Raw genomic sequence first — 22,322 nt, forward strand, 5'->3', positions numbered from 1 at the left:
TTTTTTTTTCCCTTTTTGTCTTTTTTACTGACTGGTAATGGGATCGCAACCCTCAGTGTCGCGCCCGTACCGGGGACCGGCAACAGGATCGCAACCCTCGGTGTTGCGCCCGCACCGCGCTCAGCCAGTGAGCGGGAACTGGTCTCCACGTGGGATCCGAACCCTCGGCGGGAGCGCCGCCGCACTCCCAAGCGGCGCACTCTCCAGTGCTCCACAGGGCCGGCCCATGACATTATATTTTTAATAACATCAAAGGGAACTGATCCCCAAAGGTAGCCTTCTTTTTCCCTTTTGAAACTTTAAAACATAAGTGAAAACATCTCAGGTAATTTTCTTAGAGAACAGAATCATAGCTGTACTTCCTCAGAGCCTCCCCGTGGCACTGTGGGTCACCTGGCAGGTCTGAGACAGATGCACCCACCTTTCCTCTCCACAAACAGGCAACAGCAGGATCTCACCCACAGAGGAAGATGTGGCATGCCTTTGTTAGCCTTAGCCATGTTTTTATTAAAAAAGTTTAGCCAGTTACTAGTGAAATCTCATGATAAAGTGGTCTCTTCCACATGCTGTTTATGCTTAAATACAAAGCAAGGTTTTTATTCCACAAAAGCACTCCTTAGAGAGAGTCGCCTTTACCTGAATCCTCAAGACATCTCTCATTCTGAGGGAACTGTCTCAATTACTTTAATTTGAACCACAAATGACTGGGATTACACACTGGCCATGGGATTGATTTATAGTGAGCATCTCATCTAACTGTTTAAAAATGGAGGGGGAGAGATTACACCTGACCTCATAGGGCAATACAGATATCACTGTAAACATCCTTTAAAGACCACATGAAAGACACCACAGTAAGGGTAACTGAGTTACAGCAACCACAAACACCCACGTAGTATAAAAGAAAACCCAGCTGTAGTAAAAGAAAACCCAGCTGTAATAGCATTAGGTAAGTGGGGCTGTGGCCTGAGATGGAAGTTCTCAGTGACGGCAGTCACCAGTTCAGAAACTGCTAAACCTCAAGTGACAGTGTGTTATGTCACCTGCAAGCTATCAGACGATGGATTTTTATTTATTTTATTTTATTTTATTTATTTTTTTATTTTATTTTTTTAAAGATGACCAGTAAGGGGATCTTAATCCTTGGCTTGGTGTTGTCAGCACCACGCTCAGCCAGTGAGCAAACCAGCCATCCCCATATGGGATCCAAACCCGGGGCCTTGGTGTTATCAGCACCGCACTCTCCCGAGTGAGCCACGGGCCGGCCCCTATCAGACGATGGATAATGTGACTCCAGCCATGAAGACATGGAGGTGGAAGATGGAGGTGAACACATGCACACAAACATTTCATGAAATGAGGTAACAGAAGAAGTTCAGAATTTCTACATGAAGATGCTATTTCACATACAACGTGACTTTATAGAAGCAAGATGACTAAATCAGAAATATTTATAAACAGTTGACTACTTCCTTTGCCTTGTGAGCCTCAAGGACCACGGCTGACAGGGGTTCCCCAGCCTCACTCACATTGCGTGATGAGCCTTCACCTGAGTGCGGCAGTTACGGCCCCAATAGCAATCAGGACGGGATGTTACAGCCACTAGAAAAAGAAAAAAAGTTACACATGCATATAAGGTATATCACACACACCAACTCAGCCAACTGAATTTAAGTGGAATTTAAGTGCTGAAATGCACAGCATCATATCACTCTTTATAATCTGGGACTGTTCCAAGATTTCAGGAAAAGAAAAACATGTTTAACTGAAAACGCAATTTAGAAAATGAAATTACTTCAGGTATCTATTGGATGTCTTTATGCGTCTTAGTTTTAGAAACCCACATTGCCTTCATTAGCAATGGCAAACAGACCCAGTCTCTGAGACAAACATAGCTTCGCATAGCCCATCTGCCGTCCTCTTCTGGCAGATGCAGACTCTTGCTAAGAACATGGAACTAAGGCCCAACGGAGTATCTGCTGAGAAGAGAGTAGAAGCCAACCCAGACAGAGTTGGAGTTCGGGGTGGGGTTCCTCACCTGGCAATTCGGAAGCAGGAATGTTCTGCCGATACTGATAGGTCAGTTCTCGGAAACTGCGCAGGCCGCAACAGTAACACAGCACAGTGTTTCCAGTGATTCTATAATCTGGAAGGAACACAGCCTCATGCAGGCACAGCCAGGTACCAAGCAATGTCGTCTTCCAAAACAGCAGAATAAATGCACCACTTCAAAATAGTGGGAAACTAACACACTGACCCATGAACGGGGTAGAGAGGATGGGCTAGGCATTTGGAAAACAAGAACAAAACCAACCTGGATACCAATATATTTTCTCACCGCAAAATAATCCCACATGGATAAAAAATTTTTAATGTTAAAAAGATCTTTAAAAGTACCAAGAAGAAAACTGGAATGAATATTATTTTCTCTTGAGCTATTTCTAAATATGTCATAAAAACCAAATAGCACACAGAAAAGGATTTGTAAATTTGACTACCTACAATTTAAACATCAAAATGAAATATATACAATGAACAAAGGTGGAATACTGATGATGTAGGTAGAGGAAGTATATTTACAACACAAATAACAATGTCTTATACCTTTAATGAACAAAGACACCATACAAATCCATACAAAAAAAAAAATCCAGACACCCTAATATAAATGTGGGCCAAGAACAGAGACAGCAAATGAACCATAAATGCAATTTTGTTAATAACCAAACATAGGCAAATAAAGCAATGATATATCGCTCTTGTCCTCGTATTTACAAGATTTGAAGGCATGTGTGAAGCTGACAGGCTGGGGATGTACACCCCCAGGCCTCAGGCCCCAGCAGCAGCCAGCACAACCTGGGGGAGGACAGTGTGTTCATGCGACAAAGTTTCAGCTGTGGGCACCACTGTCCTCAGAATCCTATTTATTTATCCTAAGGTGACAATTTTTCTTTTTTCTTTAAATTTTTTTATTGTAACATAGTTGAATGAGGTGACAATTTTTCTTTTCTTTTTCTTTTTTTTTTTTAAAAGATGACCGGTAAGGGGATCTTAACCCTTGACTTGGTGTTGTCAGTACCACGCTCTCCCAAGTAAGCTAACCAGCCATCCCTATACAGGGATCCAAACCCGCAGCCTTGGTGTTATCAGCACCACACTCTCCCAAGTGAGCCACGGGCTGGCCCTGTGACAATTTTTCAAATCTACAATACCGCATGCTCAGCAACTGCAGTGCTGTTTAAAATAGTGAAAAACTGGAAATAATTTAAATATTCTTTATTATTGAATTGGCTAAATAAACCACAATATTAGAATACTGTATAATAACAAAAAAATCAAGGTATAGATATACACTGACAAACAGGAGTCCATGACATACTAATGAGTGAAAACTAGGTTATAAACAGCACACAAGTAGAATCTCACTTGTGGATGTTACGCACACATACAGGCGTTTGTGCTTAGAGATGCCTGGAAGGGTAGTCATGAAAACCTCATTGCTGCATGTGTTTTTAGGTGGTGGTATTTTCAGTGACTTTTACATTATCCTCTGTACTTCCCTGTATTGCTCACAATTTCTCTGTGAGCTGTATCACCCTTACAAAAATAAGAAGCCAGCTGGTGGTTAGTTCACTTGGTTGGGTGTGGTGCTGATAACACCAAGGTCAAGGGTTTGGATCCCTTTATTAGCCAGCCTCCAAAAAACAAACATACATTTCAGCAAAAATAAAAAATAAAAAACCCAAGCCATTAAAAAAGCTAAAGGTGTTCTGACCCAGTTGACAGATTTGGACACCACACAGCAGCTGTCCCAGCACAGAACACCCAACACCCACATATGAGATGCTCACAAGCATGTGACAGCAAGACAGAAAAAGCTTGAAGGGATTTTAAGTAAACCTCTCAGTCTTCTTTTCAGTGATTTATGTCTTAGAAAACTATCGCTGTTAATATTTCTGCAGCCTCCCTCATTGACAAAAATCATACTTCACAAGGCGCTATGTGCTCGCCTGGGAGAGGACAACCCTCTCTGAGTGATCCACACCCCAAATGACAGAAACGAGGACCTGGAGAGTCTGAGAACAACCAGCTCCCAGGGCTCAAGGCAGTTAAGTGGAAGAGTCTCTCCACGCTGCACCCGCCTTCCCTGTGGGGAGAGGAGGTGCTTGAAGGTGTCATGGGGGTTCATACCCAATGCTTGAAAAACAATCCAAAAGTCTTGGGACGTTTCTACCCCTCCTGCCAGGTCAAAGCCGTGAATGTGGGAAAGTAGATAGGTAGTACTGCCCAGGTTTCTGCTGCTTTACAAGATGAAAGTCACGTGCATTCTGAAATGAAGAAGGCAGAGCAGACAGAGCTTACCAGACAGCAGAAATACTCCCCGCTGAAGAGCCAGCAGACTTTCCGTCAACATGTTTTTCCACGTTAAACCCCTGGCTGCCAAGTAATTCTGTGGTGGAAAAAAAGGGCAATAAGAATACCAGTTTTGAGGAAGAAACACTAGAATGACCAGAGAAGAAACATCCCATAAATGGCCCTGAAAGTGGGTAAAGCGCGGCAATGGCACAGGCCAACCTGGGAACACTGCGGGCAGCACGCTCACTTATGGTTCCACGGGACTCTTGACTGACAGTTTCTTCAGCACCTCAGGAAGGCCAGCCTTTGAACCTTGAGTCTAAGAGTGACCACGTTCTCAAGAATTCTGCAGTTTCCACAAAGTTCAGCCACCATCAGTGTGGCAGAAATGCCGAGCGCTGTTCTCTCTGCCCTTCAGAAATATGCAGCCACTTAGCCCCTTCTGTGCAAACCCACAAAACAGTGCCACTGTGGACATCGACCAATGTGATACTGCTGAGCGGGACATGGCAGCCTGGTGTGTCCACGGCAACAGGAAGGCCCCACTGTGTATGTGCTGCAAACAGGAGGGAGGTGAGGTTCTTGGCAATAGGGCAGAGGTGCATGTTCAGCACGTTAAAATTCTAAGAGAAGAACCAAGCTGGCTTCCTCAAATGTGGGAAGGACAATGGCCAGAAAAGGAAGGAGCCAGAGAGAAGGCCCCAGCTCCACCAAAGCGTCTGCACTTCCAGGACACTCCCTCTGTGAGCTGCAGGAACCAATTCTTCCTATGGATTTGTGGCCTCATGGGCAAAAAAGGAAATACCTATTTCTGGAATATGGGGACGTATACCACCGGAATGCAGAGAACTGCCTGGCTGCCCTAGTCTGAAAGTAACAGATTACAGGCGGCCTCTTCTTGGCAGGGCAGGTATGGGGCACTACCTTCAGCACGTCGGACTCGTAGCTGTTGTTGTTCAGCACTCCGTCTAGACACTTGTCGCCCAGGTTGAGCTCTGCCGGGAGGAAGGGACGCAACGTTATCTGTTAGGACAACCACCTTTCTTTCCATTAGAGATTCTAGAAAGAATAAGAAGTCCCATGATAAAGTACAACTTTAAACAGAGAACAAGTAAAAATGACTTCCAATCCATGCTCTCTGAGTCTCTGAGCCTCTGGTATCGTGAAATCTGAATCCTGCAGCAAGACCGCTTGTTTCCATGGTGGTGTATTTATTCACATAAATAAGCCCTTTTGTGTGGGAAGTTAGTATTTCCTCTCATTGTTCTGTTACTACTTGATTCTGAGCTAACAAGAATTTGATGCTCCTAAATGGCAAACCTCTGCAGTTTAGCAGGAAAGGATGGTTAATTACTTGGTGACTAACAGTGGCCTCCCCCTTTCTTTGCATACAGTAGGCCACGGACACCACCATCCCTGCCCTCAAGTTCACCAAGAGAACATGTAAAGGTCAAAGCCACTTGGGGCTGAAGAGCCGATATTACCACAGAATGGGGCCAGGCAGCCGAAGCAGCCGGTCCGGGTGCAACCCCAGTACAGGTGGCAGAAGGGCTGTAGGCAAACTGCACCTGTGGACAGAGGACAGTCAGTCAGGCAACCCTGGTCCTGCAACTTGTCTCTGGCATGATTAAATCCAAACCAGACTCAGGAACTCAACTCTCTTTGAAAACACCATTTAAGAGGAATTTCCATGGAACTTGGGAACAGAGGCCATACCCCCGCTAATGTCAAAGGTGACTGAACTATGATGACTAAGGGTTGGGACCTAAAAAAAGGTCAGACCCATATTGTTGCTTACACTGTACACGCGCTCAGCCCAGAAAAACAGCAAGACCCACAAAAGAAAAAACCATACCTGCCTGTCACCCAACAGGGCTCTGATGGGTTTCCTCTGGCTCTGAACATGTAACACACTTGCAATCAAAGGTATAGTCACATCTTTTAGACAGCTTTCTTCTACCTAACATGAGCATTTTTTCTTGTTGTTACCTTGCCCTTGTAGACATTATTTTTTAATGTTTCATATGCTATAGAATGGAATGCCCTAGAATATAATATTAGGTAAATTCTAGCAAAAATTCTCATAGAGCTGAAGATTTAAGCCTTTTAAACTCTGTGACTGAGCTGGCCGGTTAGCTTAGCTGGTTAGAGCACAGTGTTGTAATGCCAGGTCAAGGGTTTGGATCCCCATACCAGCCAGCCGCCAAAAAAAAAAGAATCTGTGATTGCTTCATAATGATTCCATGTATAAAAATATTCTATATGAAATCAGAGTCAAAAGTAAAGATTATGGCCTCTTGCCAAGTTTTTAAAGCCCTCCCCTGTGCTGCCATTTGTTGATAACCCTGCTCTCTGTGACTTCTCATTTGAGCCCTTCCCACACAGGGCATCAAGCCATGAGCAATGACTGCCGTGCAGATGAGGGGACACACAGAGGTTGCTGGGTATGTCTGGACCAGCTGCATACCATCCGACCTGGCGTCCACATACCAGCTCTGCCAGGCCCCACCCTATACCTGCACTACATCCAGCCTCAGGAGGACAATTGTCCCAAGAGTAACCCCTGTGGTTTCCTCTAAGTGCCCAGAACACTTCTAAGTCATTCTAAAAGAGACCCTGCACCGTGATCTACAGCCTGCTCATTGCTGTGCCCACAGCACCCAGAATCATGCCTTGTGCACAGCAGGAACCAACTGACACTGCTAAGTGGGTTTGTTTCTCTTCACCCCACAGTGATACTTTAATGTATAAGGAACTCGTACATATCAGAAAGTTTTAAAACGGGTTGGCTGGCTAGCTGAGTTGGTTAGAGCATAGTGCTCATAATACCAAGGTCCAGGACTCGATCTTTGTACCAGCCAGCCGCCAAAGAAAAAGACTGAAACAAAAAAAAGGAAAATACATTTCGGTCACAAATAAATTCAAATAGCCATTTAATAAAAGCTCCATTTTAATAGTAAGAGTGTAAATTAAAACAAGTCATCATATTTCATCTGTTTGATTTAAACTGGAACATTACAAGTTGAATATCTCTTATCTGAAAACCTTGGGACCAGAAATGTTTCAAATTTCAGACTTTTTTGGATTATGTGCAGACACTTAACTGGTTGAGCAACCCTAATCTGGAACTCCGAAATGCTCCAATGGGCATTTCCTTTGAGCATGATATCGGTGTTCAAAAAGTTTCAGATTTTGGTGCATTTCAGATTTTGGATTTTTGCATTAGGGATGCTCAACCTGTATAAAGAGACTGTGGTACTGATGTGGGAACGGATATAGATACAGACCCCAGAAAGAGAACCACCCACGTATGGAAGCTTGGTCCATAATGGGATGGTGATATCAACTGGTAGGAAAAGATGGATTATTCGATATGGTCATGTGGGGACAATTGATTATGCAGATAGAAAAAAAAAAAGAAATTGAAGCCTTCCTTCGCATGCTGCACAACAGCCCACACCACTCTGAAACTGAGCCTTGAAGGACACATGGGAAAATCTTTTGCTTGAGGGAGGGCACTGCAGGTGGACCCAGCGTGGCTTACTCACACTGCTGAGGGGCAACACGGGGGTCCTGCTCGCGCTCTGCTCTCCGGTCAGGCATGGGCTGGAAGCAGCAGGTACATATGGCGTGGCTGCCTTGCAGGGGACACACGTAACCTGAGGCTGAAGTGCACACGCACAAAGGCCGGAGCATGTCGGGACACAGGCAGAAAGACAGCGCATTAAAGACTGACACCTAGAGAGGCAGCTGGAAAGTACAGAGGAGGGGAAACAGACCCTAAGAGAAAACCAGAGAAGGGGTGGCCCATGGCTCACTCGGGAGAGTGTGGTGCTGATAATACCAAGGCCACGGGTTCGGATCCTATATAGGGATGGCCGGTTGGCTCACTGGCTGAGCATGGTGCTAACAATACCAAGCCAAGGGTTGAGATCCCCTTACCTGTCATCTTTAAAAAAAAAAAAAAACAGAGAGAATCAGACCTGTTCTCCTAAATAGCCCAGTGACATTCTACCGTTTCAACCAAGGGAGTTCAAATACATGAAGAAGTAACCCAGGTCTGGATGGGTGGCTCAGTTGGTTAGAGCACATCCTTGTAACACCAAGGTCAAGAGTTCAGTTCCCCGTATTGGCTAACCGACAAAAAAAAAAAAAAAGTAACCCAAAATTGTCTTTTGGTCCAGTGATTATAGCAAGATTTCAAAGATGGGTGGAAGGTTTTCTACTATTTCCTATAAAGCAAGGTCAGGCCCATAAAGCACATACAAGCATCATAAAGCAACAAAGCAAGTTACAGAGTTAATTTTGGCCGCAGTGAGAGAACATCTGTATCCTTTGAATAAACAGTCAACTGGCACGGAGAGCAGACTGACTGACTCAGCACCAGAACTCTGCGTCTATGTGGCCGAGCTCCCTGGACATTCACCCCGGGGAGCTCACCACTGAGCATCACACAGCAATTCCACGGCTAATGTTCACTGAGCACCTACGAAGGGACTCTGTCTGTCTATATGTGATACATGTCCCACATGCATGGTCTCAAGCAGGACTCTAAGAAGTCCAGAGGGAGGTGCTGGTAGGCCCCCACTAAGCAAAGGAGGGAGCCTGTCTAGTGGCCCAGATGACGTTGGTGAGTGGAAGGTTAAACTAGGCCCAAGACAAGTGTCCACACCTGTGGCCAAGCACTGCCTCACCTGTCCCATCCCCAGGGTCTACAAGGAGCCACTGAGAGAACAGTGGCACAGTATTCCAGCAGGATGGCTAAGAATGTGACTCTGAGCCACAGTCCCAGGTCAGCGGCCACATGATGAGCTCAGGCCAGCCAGCGGCCAAGAGGCAGGGCCTGAGGGCCGCCTTTCTGCTCTGCATGAACCAGAGTGGATGGGCCAAGAACTGCCATTGCAGAAGCCCCTGACCAGCTCTGCCTCATCTTCCTGGATGGCACCTGGGCACCCACCTGCTGGAAACAGGAAACTGACAGGAGAGTGCTCAGGGCCACTCTGGAGACAAGTGACAGCTTCTAGAACATCAGCACCCATGGCTGGGGAGAAGCCAGCCTCTTGTCCAAGGGATGGGTGCATGACGCCATTTTGGTTTGGGCAAACCCCACTGGGGAAAGTCAGCTGCCCTGAAGCAGCAGGCTGGGGGAGAGACCAAGTGCTAAAATCAGGATAGTTAATTCCCAGGAGTGTCCAGGAGGGAAACCACAAACAAACAGTTACTTATCTCATTCTTTAGCCCCAAATTATAAAAATCAACAAGCCAGAAGAAGCAGTGGGACCAATGAGGCAGACGACAGGAGGGCAGGGAGGGGCACAGGAGAGAGTTGAGCAGAGGTTGGCAGTAGAAGGACAAAGCCATGGGAAGGTGTGCTGTCTCACCTCTTGTGAGGCTGGCAGACGTCGAGGGCGCGTCCCCGAGAGCCTGAGGAGCCCCTGGCTCACTGTCGGGTGCTGGGCAGGGAAGGGGCTGTGCCGCCCGCCGTCTGTACTCAGGACACTGTCTGCACACGATGTATGGCTGACTGCAAGGTGAGTATATGGCAGGGCTGAGACCATGGGAGTTTCACAGGTGCAGGGCCAGGTGGCAACTAAAGGCAGCGTTGATCTGCCACCTCCTCCCTGTGCCAGGCCTCATCTCTGTCCTCACTCTGTGGCTGTCTGGTGTATGTGAAGGGAAGGGCCGGCCCGCCTCCCTGCCCAGCATCCCTGGGGGCCTCTCAGGTCCCACAGCAGGATGCATATTCATGGCTCTCACGCTCTCACGCTGGGACAAAACCTGGCTCACATGGGTAAGTAGGCTGGGGCCCTGCTACGCTTGCCCAGTCTGTGCGAGAGCGTGCTCCCATGCATCTCAGGAAGCGCTCTGTGCTGTCCCCTTGTAAAAACCAGGGTACAAAGCACAAGGGCTAACGCGCTATCCTCCAGTCACCTTCTGCCTAGTTGGCAGGGCCCTCCACCCCACATCTGCATGCCCTCAATGCCCCGAGCCACCTGCCTTACTACACTTCGACTGTACTTTCAGAAACTACTAAAGACAAAAGTAGACTGTAAAAAAGAAATCCACAGGAAAAAATACGTAAGATTCCTCTTCTCTCTCTCTCTGAGAATGCCTCCTAAACGTGATATCAATGACAGACCCAAGGAGTGAAGAATGGGTAAGACCTGACTAGATAAAAACAAAGCAATGAAAAGAGATGCTCAACCTCATTTGTGAGAAAAAAACGCAAAAAATGCAAACAAAAACAAGATTACCTTTTCGTCCCACTAAACTAGCAAAGAACCCCTTGTGTGCACCTTGCAGAGTGGCCCTGGCACGCCTCTCTGATGGGTTACTGGATAACGCACATCGCGGGTCCAGCAGTTGGTATCCTGGCTGTGTTCCCTGACCTGATGACTTCCCTTCTCCATGTCTGTCTACATGAAATTACTGGACACGTGCACAAATATAAACGTATGGATAGGCACTGCGGCACTGTTTCCAAATGCACGATGTTGGAAATATTACAGAATCATACATACAGTATAATCTCATCTTCACAAAAGTGTATTAGTATATTAAATTCTATTTTGTTAAGAAAGCATAAATGCATCAATACACATATGAACAACCAAATGGATATAATAAAATGCTAATTTCTTCTTTTTGCTTGGCTATCACTTGCTAAATATTGTACAAAGAAACAAAGATAATAAAAGTTTTGGGATTTTCTTGTTTACTGTTTTTTTATATATCATGGCTTTGACCCAAAATTCAGATGCTGGGCTTCTGAGTTAGCAAACACCAACATGTTAGCAGTTAAAGTCTCCTATGACTGTATCCTCTCAACCAGATGATTGTGCCTTTTCTGTACTAATATCCTGAGAAATGATAAATACTGCAACTCATGGTGCAGGATGTTATGATCACTAGATAAACTACAAAGAATAAGTATGCTGTGTGAGGAAAAAACTAACATACTAAATTACGACTTTTTGTCATAGCCAGTGAATCGAGGCCCAGGGCGTGGCATCAGAGGAAGATCGAAAGACATATCATAGTTGCCTGCAGCTCACACCCTGGCTGAACGTCAGTGTTCATCCCACCCTCGCCCCGCCTCACCAGGGAGGTGCTGTTACCACCCAATGTCAGAAAACAAGCTCAAACTACTAAAGAACTTGGCTGCTAAGGGGCAAAGCCAGGACTCAGACCCCATGTTGTCCACCCCAGGAGTAAACTCTCAGGCACTGTACCGACTATACCTCCAGCAAGCGCAGGATTTACCTAATGTCTGAGGATTCACTGTCAACGTCTGACAGCTCCAGCAGGTCCTCTGAACTCCCCTCTTCATCAGAAATAGACCTCCTGACTTTGGGCTGCAGCATGTCTTGAGTGATTTTGTTCCTGGCATCCATACTTCGCACGTCTTCTTCGCTGCGACTCTTGTCTAAAATTCAAAGAACACAGCACCATTCATTGGCAGGAAGACATACCCAGGTGGACACAGCCTAGGCCATTCACAGCTGAGCTCGCATCCCCAGCACCTGAAGGAGGAAAGGTCTGGGTGGGCTGCCCCCACTTGCCTGGATGCTGGATAAGGTACGCTTCCACGAGGTTGTTGAGGATGTGGTTTTTACAGATTCGTTCCACTGGACAGCGGCATGTGGGGCACAGGGACGAGCGCTCCATCCAGCCAGAGTAGCAAGCTGCACAGAATGTGTGCATGCAGGGCTGCAAACTGAAAGCACAAGCTCAGAAGCCAGAGCATCTACAGATTTGTAATTGTGACCCTCGGACCAAGGTCTGCAGCAGGCCCACCCAGACAGAAGGGCCTACTGAATCCGAGCCACAGGCCTACTATGGGGCCTGTCCATTATTCAACCTAAAAATACTTCAGCTTAGTCTTGGTTAATGAAAAGAAACTAGAGACCATGTGCCTCTGTGTTTTCAGGACTTCAGGAATACGAGCAACAGAGACAAGTGTTTTTACATTGATAGTCGGATAGGCTCTAAGTCTTATATTTCAAAGAAAAGCAAGGACTAGGCTCTTCCTAAGCTACTGCTGGCACATTCACTTGGTGTTAAATACTACATTCTTTTACTAGGAAACATTTAAAACTTTACAGTTCAGGGCCGGCCCAGTGGCACACTGCGCCACCTGGGAGTGCGGCAGCGCTCCCGCCGAGGGTTCGGATCCCATATAGAGACCGGTCCGCTCACTGGTTGAGCGCAGTGCAGGCGCGACACCGAGGGTTGCGATCCCATTACCAGTCAGTAAAAAAGACAAAAAGGAAAAAAAAAAAAACTTTACAGTTCATTTCATCTGTGTGCAAGGTGGAGACCAGGCTCTCTAGCTTACTCATGAACCGTGTCAGTCAAAACCAATGCAGACAAAATCTTGCGGATTCTACAGCGGTGGTCTCCAGGCTCCAGGTTTTCTCCTTGTTTGCCACACAAGTAAAATGAAAATGGTAACCTCAACAGCAGATTCCATGCCAAACAAAACCCAAAGGTTCTTGCTGTCCATGGCCACCTCCTCCCCCATGGACAGGGATGTGCTGTACCTTGTCTGCTCCCTGTGAGCTCCCTGGGGCATGAGGCCAGCATACCTCACGCAGTCATGCAGCAGGTCTTGGCAGATGATGCACGTGAGTGTCTCCTCCATCTTGTCTGGCTTCACGGCCACAGCTCTGACCTCCTCACAGATAGTCTGGGTGTTTCTACATTGGTCTGTGACTAACAAGTGAAGGTTCAGGTCAAGCTCCCTGTCTGCGAGAGAAAGAGATGCATTCTAGCTGTCACAACAAAGGAGGAAATAAATGCACAGTCTTTTGGTTTTACAAATGTCTTAACCTGTACTCAGAAAATCCTCAGACCTCTACTGCCCACTAGAAGCAGAAGACACACAGTCCTAGCCATGTCTATATTTATAAAGGAGGATTTTAAGAAAGCCCCAAGTAAGTCTCATATTCCAGGATGATTAAGTTTTGTTTTAGAATGGTTGACATAGCCATCATTTTTGTTTAAACAAACAAAAAAACATGACTCATGTACACAGGAAAGTGCTGGAAAGCATGGACTCATTAAGATGTTACCAGTTGCTTTAGAAATTTTTTTCTTCTGGAGTGTTCTAATTTTTCTATAATGCCCATAATTCTATAACGCTTGGTAATCACAGACTAATTTTTATTTTTAATTAAAGAAAAACTTACATACAATTTAAAAGGTCAAATATTTAGAAGAAAACAAAGGCAGCCATCCTCTGCCCTAGCCTCTCCTCAATTTCTCTCCATGGAAGAAACTACTTTCGTGTCTTTTAGCTGTTTCTTCTGGTATTTACCTCAGTGTTTCTGAATTATAATGCTACATCTTGTTTATCAATTTTAGACATCATCTGCTGACATCTATTAGGTAGAGACTCCCTTCCCAATATTATCATAACACACTACTGGTTCATTATCTTGCATTTATATTGTTATGCTTATGTAAGCATTCACTGCTGAGCCAAGTAGTGTACTATAATTAATTATTCTGCCTTATACAAATTTTAACTTTTGCTCTTGTTAAAAACTGCCTCATTCTTATACTTCCTTATTTTTTTTATGTAAGTGCTGGTGATACTTTCCATGGCCTCCCAATTCAGTGCCACTCAGAAACCAGATGATCCAGTTTCTCCCCCAGAACCTCTCTCCTGTCACACTGCTCCAGTTGCTGGCTGCTCTCTGGGCCTGCTGCATAGCTATCATCTACCACAACGTCCCCAAATGTTTTTTATAATCTTTTTAACTTTGGCTTTTAAAGTGTACATTTTTATTTACATCATCTTCAATGTGAAATTTTAAACCATCACTTAAAGATAACGTATTTTTATAAATTATTGTCACAACAGAACACAGGACTTTTAGATCAATTCTGTAATTCGGAATGCACTGCTTCCAGACCAAGAGCACAGCCCAGTAGTAAATACAGTTCTATCCAGATTATGAAAACAGGAAAGAAAAAGCTCATTCAGAAAATGCTGTGTTACAGGTATCAACATGAGGCAGGGTCTACATGCTTCTGCAGAAAACAAGGCCCTCCCAGAGAGCAGTGGCCACCATAGCACAGAGCGCATCTGCCAGCATCGTGAGGTGCTTGACGGAGCTCACGAGACAGAAAAAGACACATAGAACCAACCACAAGACTCACCTCCTTTCATCCTCTTTTTATTGGGCTCCAAATCCTCTTGATCCTGGGGTTCCGACAAGGAAAAGGATGCTCCCTCTCTGACTGGGAGAGCTGAGGCAGAGCTGAAGATGTCACCACTTGCCACAAATGGGCCATGTCCTTTTGTGGAGATGCCTGCACCCCCAGATCCTGTGAGAGGAGCAGACAAGTTCTCACTCATCACCTCAAAAGGGGAAAACACGTGGGTAAAGTGCAGCCTGCAATCCAAGATACCACCATTTAAGAATGATATCTGGCTCATCAGAAATACCCCTACCCTTAATTCAGTCTTAAATGCATGTGTGTCTCTCACAGTGCCAGGAGGATTTGGGGGCTAGTAACACTTTCACAGGGAAGGACACGCAGAGATGCCTCTGACTGGGACCAGCCCTGGAACAGAGTCTAACACAAAGCAAATCCTTATAATAACCACATAGTACACATTATGTCATAAGCGGTGTCTAAATAGGGGTCTGTGTAAGATAGAGACACCCCAACAGAGGATGAGGAGCTTCAGACAAAAGCAGGGATGGTGGCAAGTGTGATCTATTTTCCCAAGAAATAAGATAGAGGGGAGGAGAGAGAGCAGTAACTTGCAGGGATAGTCCTGATCCACAAAGCAGGAAGCTAGAGTCATAAACAACTGGAATGACCCTGAAAAATAGGCGAGCCTTCAAATAACCTCTATCTTAATAAAGACCTATGGTTTATAATATCATAGTATAATACGTGTCTAGTTTATAATATTCAAATGGTAAGTGTTATTATTTGAAAAAAGAAGAAATTGGCCTACAGCAGCCAAAAGAAAAAAGAGAATTGTTTTGGGAACAAATTAACTCATATACTGAAGGAAGAGAGACGTTTCCTGGGCTGGCCCCTGGCCGGCACTCACGCTGTGATCCTGAGAGTCCTCTGCTTAACCAGGTTTCTCATCTCCAGAATGAGGATTATAATAACAAAACCTCTCTGACAGGCCCCATCGTGGTGAGAATTACCTTATAACTTATTAAAAGCACTCAGCACACTACCTCACATTTAGTAGGTGCTTGGTAAAAAAAAAAAAAAAACTATACTTATTTTGCTACTATGTATACACTTAAGCATACAGATAGAAAAAAATTTTATTTATTTTTTATTTTTTTATTTTTTTGTCCTTTTTGAGACCGACCGCACCGCGCTCGGCTAGTGAGCGCTGTGAGCGCACCGGTTATCCCTATATAGGATCCGAACCCGCGGCGGGAGCGCTGCTGCGCTCCCAGTGCCACACTCTCCTGAGTGCGCCACGGGCTTGGCCCTAAAAAAAAAAAAATTTTATTTTTAAAAATTACACAATATGGGCCGGCCCCGTGGCTCACTCGGGAATGCGGCACTGGTAGCCCCAAGGCCGCGGGTTCTGATCCTATATAGGGATGGCCAGTGTGCTCACTGGCTGAGCGTGGTGCAGACGACACCATGACCCCCTTACCGGTCAGAAGAAAGAAAAAATAAATAAATAAATAAATAAATAAATAAATAAATAAATAAATAAATAAATAATACACGATATATAAATGTATTGCCCTTTTAAAGAAATGAGAACATTCTCAAAAAGAATCACACTACACACCATGCTATGCATATAGACAGAATGGAATAGAAAACAATTTCACTGGTGAAGTTGGTTTCTCTATAGGCCAGAGCTGTTGCGTGCTTCAGTTCTGAAGAGGGTCTTATAATAGCCCCATAAAATACACAGTCTGGGACTATAGACATGCTTATATTTTATCTAGGCAGGTAGTTGGAGATTTGCACTCAATACAAAGTGCTCATAACTTGCCTCCTTGTCCATGCTTGTTGTACTTGAAATGCTTGGGAGCCACCCTGAGATGGACTAAATATCACTTCTACCTCTTTGGGGCTAACATCACCCGGGTGAGGCACCAGGTTCTGGAAACAGCTGTGGAGAACCACATGCATTCCATTCATGCCTGGGTCTGAGTTTTAAGGGATCGGGATGATACTATGAAGAGAACACAGGCTTACAGAGCTTATAAAACTTCAACCAAATCTGGCATATTTTCATCTCAAAGTGTGATTTCATTTTCTTTTACTTGTGGATCTGAGATAATAAAGTTAAAAGGAAGGTAAATCAAAAGAGCCTTTGAGATGGCGGAGCTACGGTTTAGAAGTTTATAGGACAGGGCCGGCCCGGTGGCGCACTGCTACAGTGCGCCACTTGGGAGCACAGTGGCGCTCCCGCCGAGGGTTCGGATCCCACATACAGACCGGCCGCTCACTGGCTGAGCGAGGTGCGGGCGCAGCACCGAGGGTTGCAATCCCGTTGCCGGTCCCGGTCCGGTACGGGCGCGACACTGAGGGTTGCGATCCGTTGCCGGTCACGAAAAAACACAGGCTTACAGAGCTTATAAAACTTCAACCAAATCTGGCATATTTTCATCTCAAAGTGTGATTTCATTTTCTTTTACTTGTGGATCTGAGATAATAAAGTTAAAAGGAAGGTAAATCAAAAGAGCCTTTGAGATGGCGGAGCTACGGTTTAGAAGTTTATAGGACAGGGCCGGCCCGGTGGCGCACTGCTACAGTGCGCCACTTGGGAGCACAGTGGCGCTCCCGCCGAGGGTTCGGATCCCACATACAGACCGGCCGCTCACTGGCTGAGCGAGGTGCGGGCGCAACACCGAGGGTTGCGATCCCGTTGCCAGTCCCGGTACGGGCGCGACACTGAGGGTTGTGATCCGTTGCCGGTCATGAAAAAAAAAAGACAAAAAGGAAAAAAAAAAAAAGAAGTTTATAGGACAGACGGGCTGGTAGGAACTCTTTCTGTCATTGGTTTGGTCCAAGCTGCTCATGTAATCTCCAGAAGTAATGGGTGAAGACTGCCCTGTGCTCACTGTCCACCGCCTTTTTCTCAACTAAACATCTCAATGAGCGTCTAAGAGGCCCTTTCACATGTGTCCTGAAAAGTCACAGCCACACACGAGAATGTTGCCCTTCAGATGGTGGATGTTGTCAACCTGGGAAAAGAGGGAAGAATGTTACTTGGAAGGTTTTGCTGCTGAGGAGTTAGGGTTATCCAAAGGGGCCTCTGGATGAGGAAGGGGGCAGCACCTAGAAGTCTTACGGAGAATAACTAATAGGAGAGGTGGGGGTTGCCTGTGTTAAGAAAAAGCAAGAGAATTAGGAAGTAAAAAAAACAAATTAACAAAACTGGAAATAGGTTCAGATGGTGTGGGAGAAGATGTCCAGTTTCAAGAAGGCATGCTGCATCCCTGCACTTATTGCCTCTCCTTCCCAAAACCCCACTAGATACTTAAACAGATGGGGAAAAAAAATGAATATCCTGTAGCAGGGCAGCCAGACTGGCTAGCGAGAAGGAAGGAGCATCTTCTCAGAGAGACTTCTCTCACTGCTGCGAGACAGCCACTTGAAACAAGGGTCCTTTTCACAGATGCTCCCTGGTTCCTTTCCTTGAATGTGGCTGTGAAGTCTCAAGCTCTGACAGCCATCTGGAGACCCTGAGATGCAAAGCTTGAGTATACAAAAGCAGCAATGAACAGGGGAAAGTCTCTGGGACATCATGAGCTATTGGGCCCACTCTGGGCTGTGTGTCTCCAACCTTGTTATGGGAACCAGGTTTTCTGTCACATCCAAACACACCCTAACTAAGATTTAAAAGGATCTTCTGTTCATGAGAAATCTGCAGATTGCTATACAATGTAAGAATGAGAGACTCAAGTGGTCTAGGAATAAATAAGAATTATCCCAAAACTATCTGAAGAAAGATATAAAACTACTAGAGAACAGCAGAGAGCTTAATAAACAGGGAAAAACACCATTCTCCCCAAATCAAAATCTCAAAGACATTTTTTAAAACTTAAAAAGCTAAGTCTAAAGATAATCTGGAAGAAAAATACAGAAAAATAACTAAAAAAGTAAATTAAAAAAATTAATATGTATAGTGTAACAACACCTATAAGAAAACATTCACATCATACTGCGTGTACCCAGATGGTGTGAATTTTTCCCAATGACCATGAAGGAAGGTAAAAACTGTTCATGCTATAAGGAACACGTAAAACTGGTTCTAAATAATGTGCTAACTACTCTGGATGAATTTTGAAAACATTATGCCAAGTGAAAGAAGCCAGTCACAAGACCACATATTAGATGATTGCATGTACACGAAATGTCGAGAATGGGCAAATCTATAGAGACAGAAAGCAAATTAGGAGCAGCCAGTGGCTGGAGGGAGAAGGGGATAGGGAGTAACTGCACATGGGTATGGGTTTTCTTTTGGGTGATGAAAGTGTTCTGGAAGTAGTGGTGATGGTTAGACAATCTTGTGAATGGACTAAAAACCACCGAAGTATATGTTTTTACCGGGGGGATTTTTATGGTATGTAAATTATATCTCAATCAAATAGTTAAAAAAACCATGACACTACAGTCCCTGATCTTCAGCATTTCTCTTGGGGGTGGAACAAGTCAATATTTGCTACTAAGCAATCTTACTGCTGAGAACCTTGTACCATTCTTTAGTGGCTTCTCTGTCTCCGTGACAACATAGGTAAGGATTAGTGAACAAAAAACTACACAACTACCACCATGATCTCATGTGACACGAATAAGGACACATCCCTCTCACCGGAACTGGAGAGTTCTCGCCCTGCAGAAGCAGGCTCCATGGAAGAGGTAGAGGCCGTGGGGAAGAGGTCTGAGGTCGACGTTGATGGCTGTGGTTCCTCAAAACACGCCTGAGTGGCAGGCGACGGTGGTGGGAGCTGGGGTTCGTCACCTCGCCCTGCACCTGAGGTATCTTTGGTCATGTGGAACACGTTTTCTTTATTAGCTTCTGTAAGCACAAAGGATCAGGAGCGCACATTCAAGGTCCAGGTGGATGCCACTACTGCGGGAGAGACAGTCCAGTGGACTGGAAGGTGTTTCTCTTAAGCATTCAACAGCCTTTAACACTCATCTACTTCTTTACTATCATCTTACTTACCAAAGGATTCTTGTGTCATGCCTTGCTTTTCATTTAAAGATTCATAGAGGTACGCCACATCTAAAAGGAAATGAATCAATCAGAGAAGTGACGGCCCGTGAGCCAAGGGAGAATTCATCTCTCTCCTGTTCCCTCCAGTCACACCACAGTCCACTTGTCTCTGTTAATTATCTTGACTTATCAGCTTGTAACAACATTCATCAGTTTGAGTTATTTCAAAACAAGTAATCCAAAACAGCTTTACAAACTTTAAAATACATAAGCCTCAGGAAAAAAAGTCTGGCATTAGGAGGCAGACTAAGGTAAATCTATGCTGTGCTTATCATTTCAAACTACCAAAAGGAACAGATTCAAAATCCTTCTGTGTGGGCAAGGGGCTGGTTTTGATTACACTGAAGATGACCTAAGGAATATCTGCCCCCTTCTTCCCTTCCTTACCATTGATGGTCTTTAAATATTTCAGAGGTGACCTTCAAAGAACTCCCAAACTCCCCTTGTCCTGTTATCATTCTTCCACAAACAGATTCCTGGAGCTGGAAAAGTCCCACTGGAATGCAGTGTAACCTTTGCTGTCTGCTCTAAAGTCTCAAAAAGCATAACTATCTATGGCCCATAGGCCCCTATTCCTAGGTCTTATTCCCCACAGCTCAGATTCTTCTGCTGTATAACCTAACCCATTCCCATCCATTTCTCCTTGGTTGCCACTTTTAGATTCACTGCTCACGGCCACGGTGGTGTTCCTGAAGAATGGCTGGAGCTCAGGCTACAAAGTCAACATTCCCATTCTTCAACAGATACTATTTACACCAAGAATCTATATAAACTGTAAAGGGAATACAGACATTCCTTCAGGAACTATCTGTTTCAACAGACTCTTTCTGAAGATGCTTCCCAGCCTCAGCTGGACTCCCCACAGTACACCAGCCATGCATGTGTCTAAGCCCAGTGAGTTTTCCTCTCTCTTACTGTGTTCTGGCTCATTCTTCCTGTACACCAAGTAGATGACATCCCCAGTCTGTAAAGGGCAACTCTGCTTCTTGACGACCTTCAGCTTGTTAATTACTGTTCCATTGGTACTGTAAAGAAAACAAAAATGCAATTTATCCTAAAGTAACTTGGTGTTAAACATTTTTTTTCTACCGCCACTAGGAAAGTAGCTCAGTATTCTGAAAATACTCATCAGAATGATGTAATTATTTAACAATGCATATATGCAAGCACTGCTTTCAACTCTCTTGAGAAAAAGCTTGCCTGTTCTTCCCTTACTGACAACCTAACTGGCAACCAAGCCGCTGAATCGAGGCTTACTTAACACTTCTCCTGCTCCACAGCCAGGCTCCCTCCACCTGCCTCGTCAGTGGCACTGTGCTTTCACTTCCAGCCTCTCCTGAGCCGCACTTAGTACTGTCCACAGATACACCCACTGCAGCCACCACTCTGGTCTGCTCATTCTTCAAATAAGTTCTTATCCGTCCTAAGATACGGGCTCCAGGAAGAAGGTAAACAAAGGCTGGACTCTCAGGGGAAGATGCTGTGGGCCCCTGTGTGCAGGTCTGCCTGGGCAGGCACCCGAGTCATTCAAGGACCAGTCTGCGCCAGTGGAAGTGGCCATGGCAGGTGCCCCAGGCCCAGGGTGTGGTGGGGACAGACAGGAGGAAACTAAATCAGATGGGACAGGAAGTGCATCCCTGGGAGGGAATTCAAGTGGAGACCTGATGGAAGATCAGGAGTCAGCTGGATGATGACGGACAAAGAACACCGTGTACCAAACAAATAAAACTCAGTCACTGAGCAAAGCAATCCCATTTCAGTCATTCAAACCACCACATGCCTGAGCTCTGCAGCATCACTCCCAAGGCCCCAGTGGTGGAGAGGATTTATCTGAGCAGATTTCCACCACAGTTCCCTGGGGTCAGGGGCAGGAAATGTGTTCTGTAAAGGGCCAGACAGTAAACAGTTTAGGTTTTACAGTCCCATGGCCTCTGTCAAAACTACTCAGCTCTGATACTGCAGCGCAAGAGCAGCCACAGACAGTGTGTAAACGAGTGGCCAATCCCAGTAAAACTTACAAAAACAAGCAGCGGCAGCCAGTTTGCCAACCTCAACCTCGACTACTAAAGTGCAGCTAGGACCTCTGCTGCCAGGCTTCTCCCCATAAGCTATGCTCACACTCTTTCTAAATAAAAAATTTGATTATTCTACTCCTCTGACTTCTCACTGCTCTCAGGCAACAAAAGCCCGAACTCCCAAATGTGGCTTGGCCACTCCCCACTTGCTCTGGCCACTCGAGACCTCTGGGCCTCCACCCCCACCCCTCCAGCCCTCCTCTGCCTAGGAATATGGGCACCTTTGGAAGCTGGAAAAAGCAGGGAACAGATTCTCCTCCAGAGCTTCCAGAAGGAACCAGCCCTGCCCAGACCTTGATTTGGACTTTGGGCCTCCATAACTATAAGATGATAAATTTGTGTTGTTTTAAGCCACTAAGTTTGTAATTTGTTACAACAGCTACAAGAAACTAATACCGTCATACAGCCAGCATGGAGAAACCAGACCCCGACACAGGCAGGATGGCTCCAGAACCAGCACTCTGTTCTCTACACTGTGCTAAGAACAAAGAACTTGATGTGCTACCTCTTAGAAGAGGAAAAGGAGAATCAGTTCTTCCTAATAAAGTCTACTTCCTAGTCTTCTATCCCTGAAACTATTAGTTACCAAAGAATCTCATTAAAAAAAATCATTCAGTGGGAAAAGTACACTCTCAACATAGTTCTGGAAGGCC

The 22,322-nt window shown here is 45.3% G+C and overlaps 1 protein-coding gene across 10 annotated transcripts in view; it reads right to left on the bottom strand.

Moving 5' to 3' along the window:
- The window catches only part of CHFR (checkpoint with forkhead and ring finger domains, E3 ubiquitin protein ligase), a 35,498-nt gene that overhangs the window by 7,199 nt on the left and 5,977 nt on the right, over nucleotides 1–22,322 (bottom strand). For 3 of the 10 annotated variants that reach the window (XR_550056.1, XM_008566177.1, XM_008566178.1), the window contains 14 exons: nucleotides 20,510–20,619; nucleotides 19,544–19,603; nucleotides 19,187–19,393; nucleotides 14,524–14,691; nucleotides 12,945–13,104; nucleotides 11,919–12,073; nucleotides 11,620–11,782; nucleotides 9,738–9,880; nucleotides 7,905–8,021; nucleotides 5,841–5,924; nucleotides 5,281–5,351; nucleotides 4,363–4,450; nucleotides 2,039–2,146; nucleotides 1,530–1,602 (listed from right to left, as the gene is read on the bottom strand). Coding sequence is in view for 7 of the 10 variants with exons in the window: in XM_008566177.1 (XP_008564399.1) it covers nucleotides 1,530–1,602; nucleotides 2,039–2,146; nucleotides 4,363–4,450; nucleotides 5,281–5,351; nucleotides 5,841–5,924; nucleotides 7,905–8,021; nucleotides 9,738–9,880; nucleotides 11,620–11,782; nucleotides 11,919–12,073; nucleotides 12,945–13,104; nucleotides 14,524–14,691; nucleotides 19,187–19,393; nucleotides 19,544–19,603; nucleotides 20,510–20,619 (1,707 nt within the window). In the remaining 3 variants the exon portion in view is untranslated. The other 7 variants (XM_008566179.1, XR_550058.1, XR_550057.1 and 4 more) reach the window with 7 other exon arrangements.

This window comes from Galeopterus variegatus, unplaced genomic scaffold, assembly GCF_000696425.1.
Source record: "Galeopterus variegatus unplaced genomic scaffold, G_variegatus-3.0.2 Scaffold228, whole genome shotgun sequence".
Taxonomy (NCBI): Eukaryota; Metazoa; Chordata; class Mammalia; order Dermoptera; family Cynocephalidae; genus Galeopterus; species Galeopterus variegatus.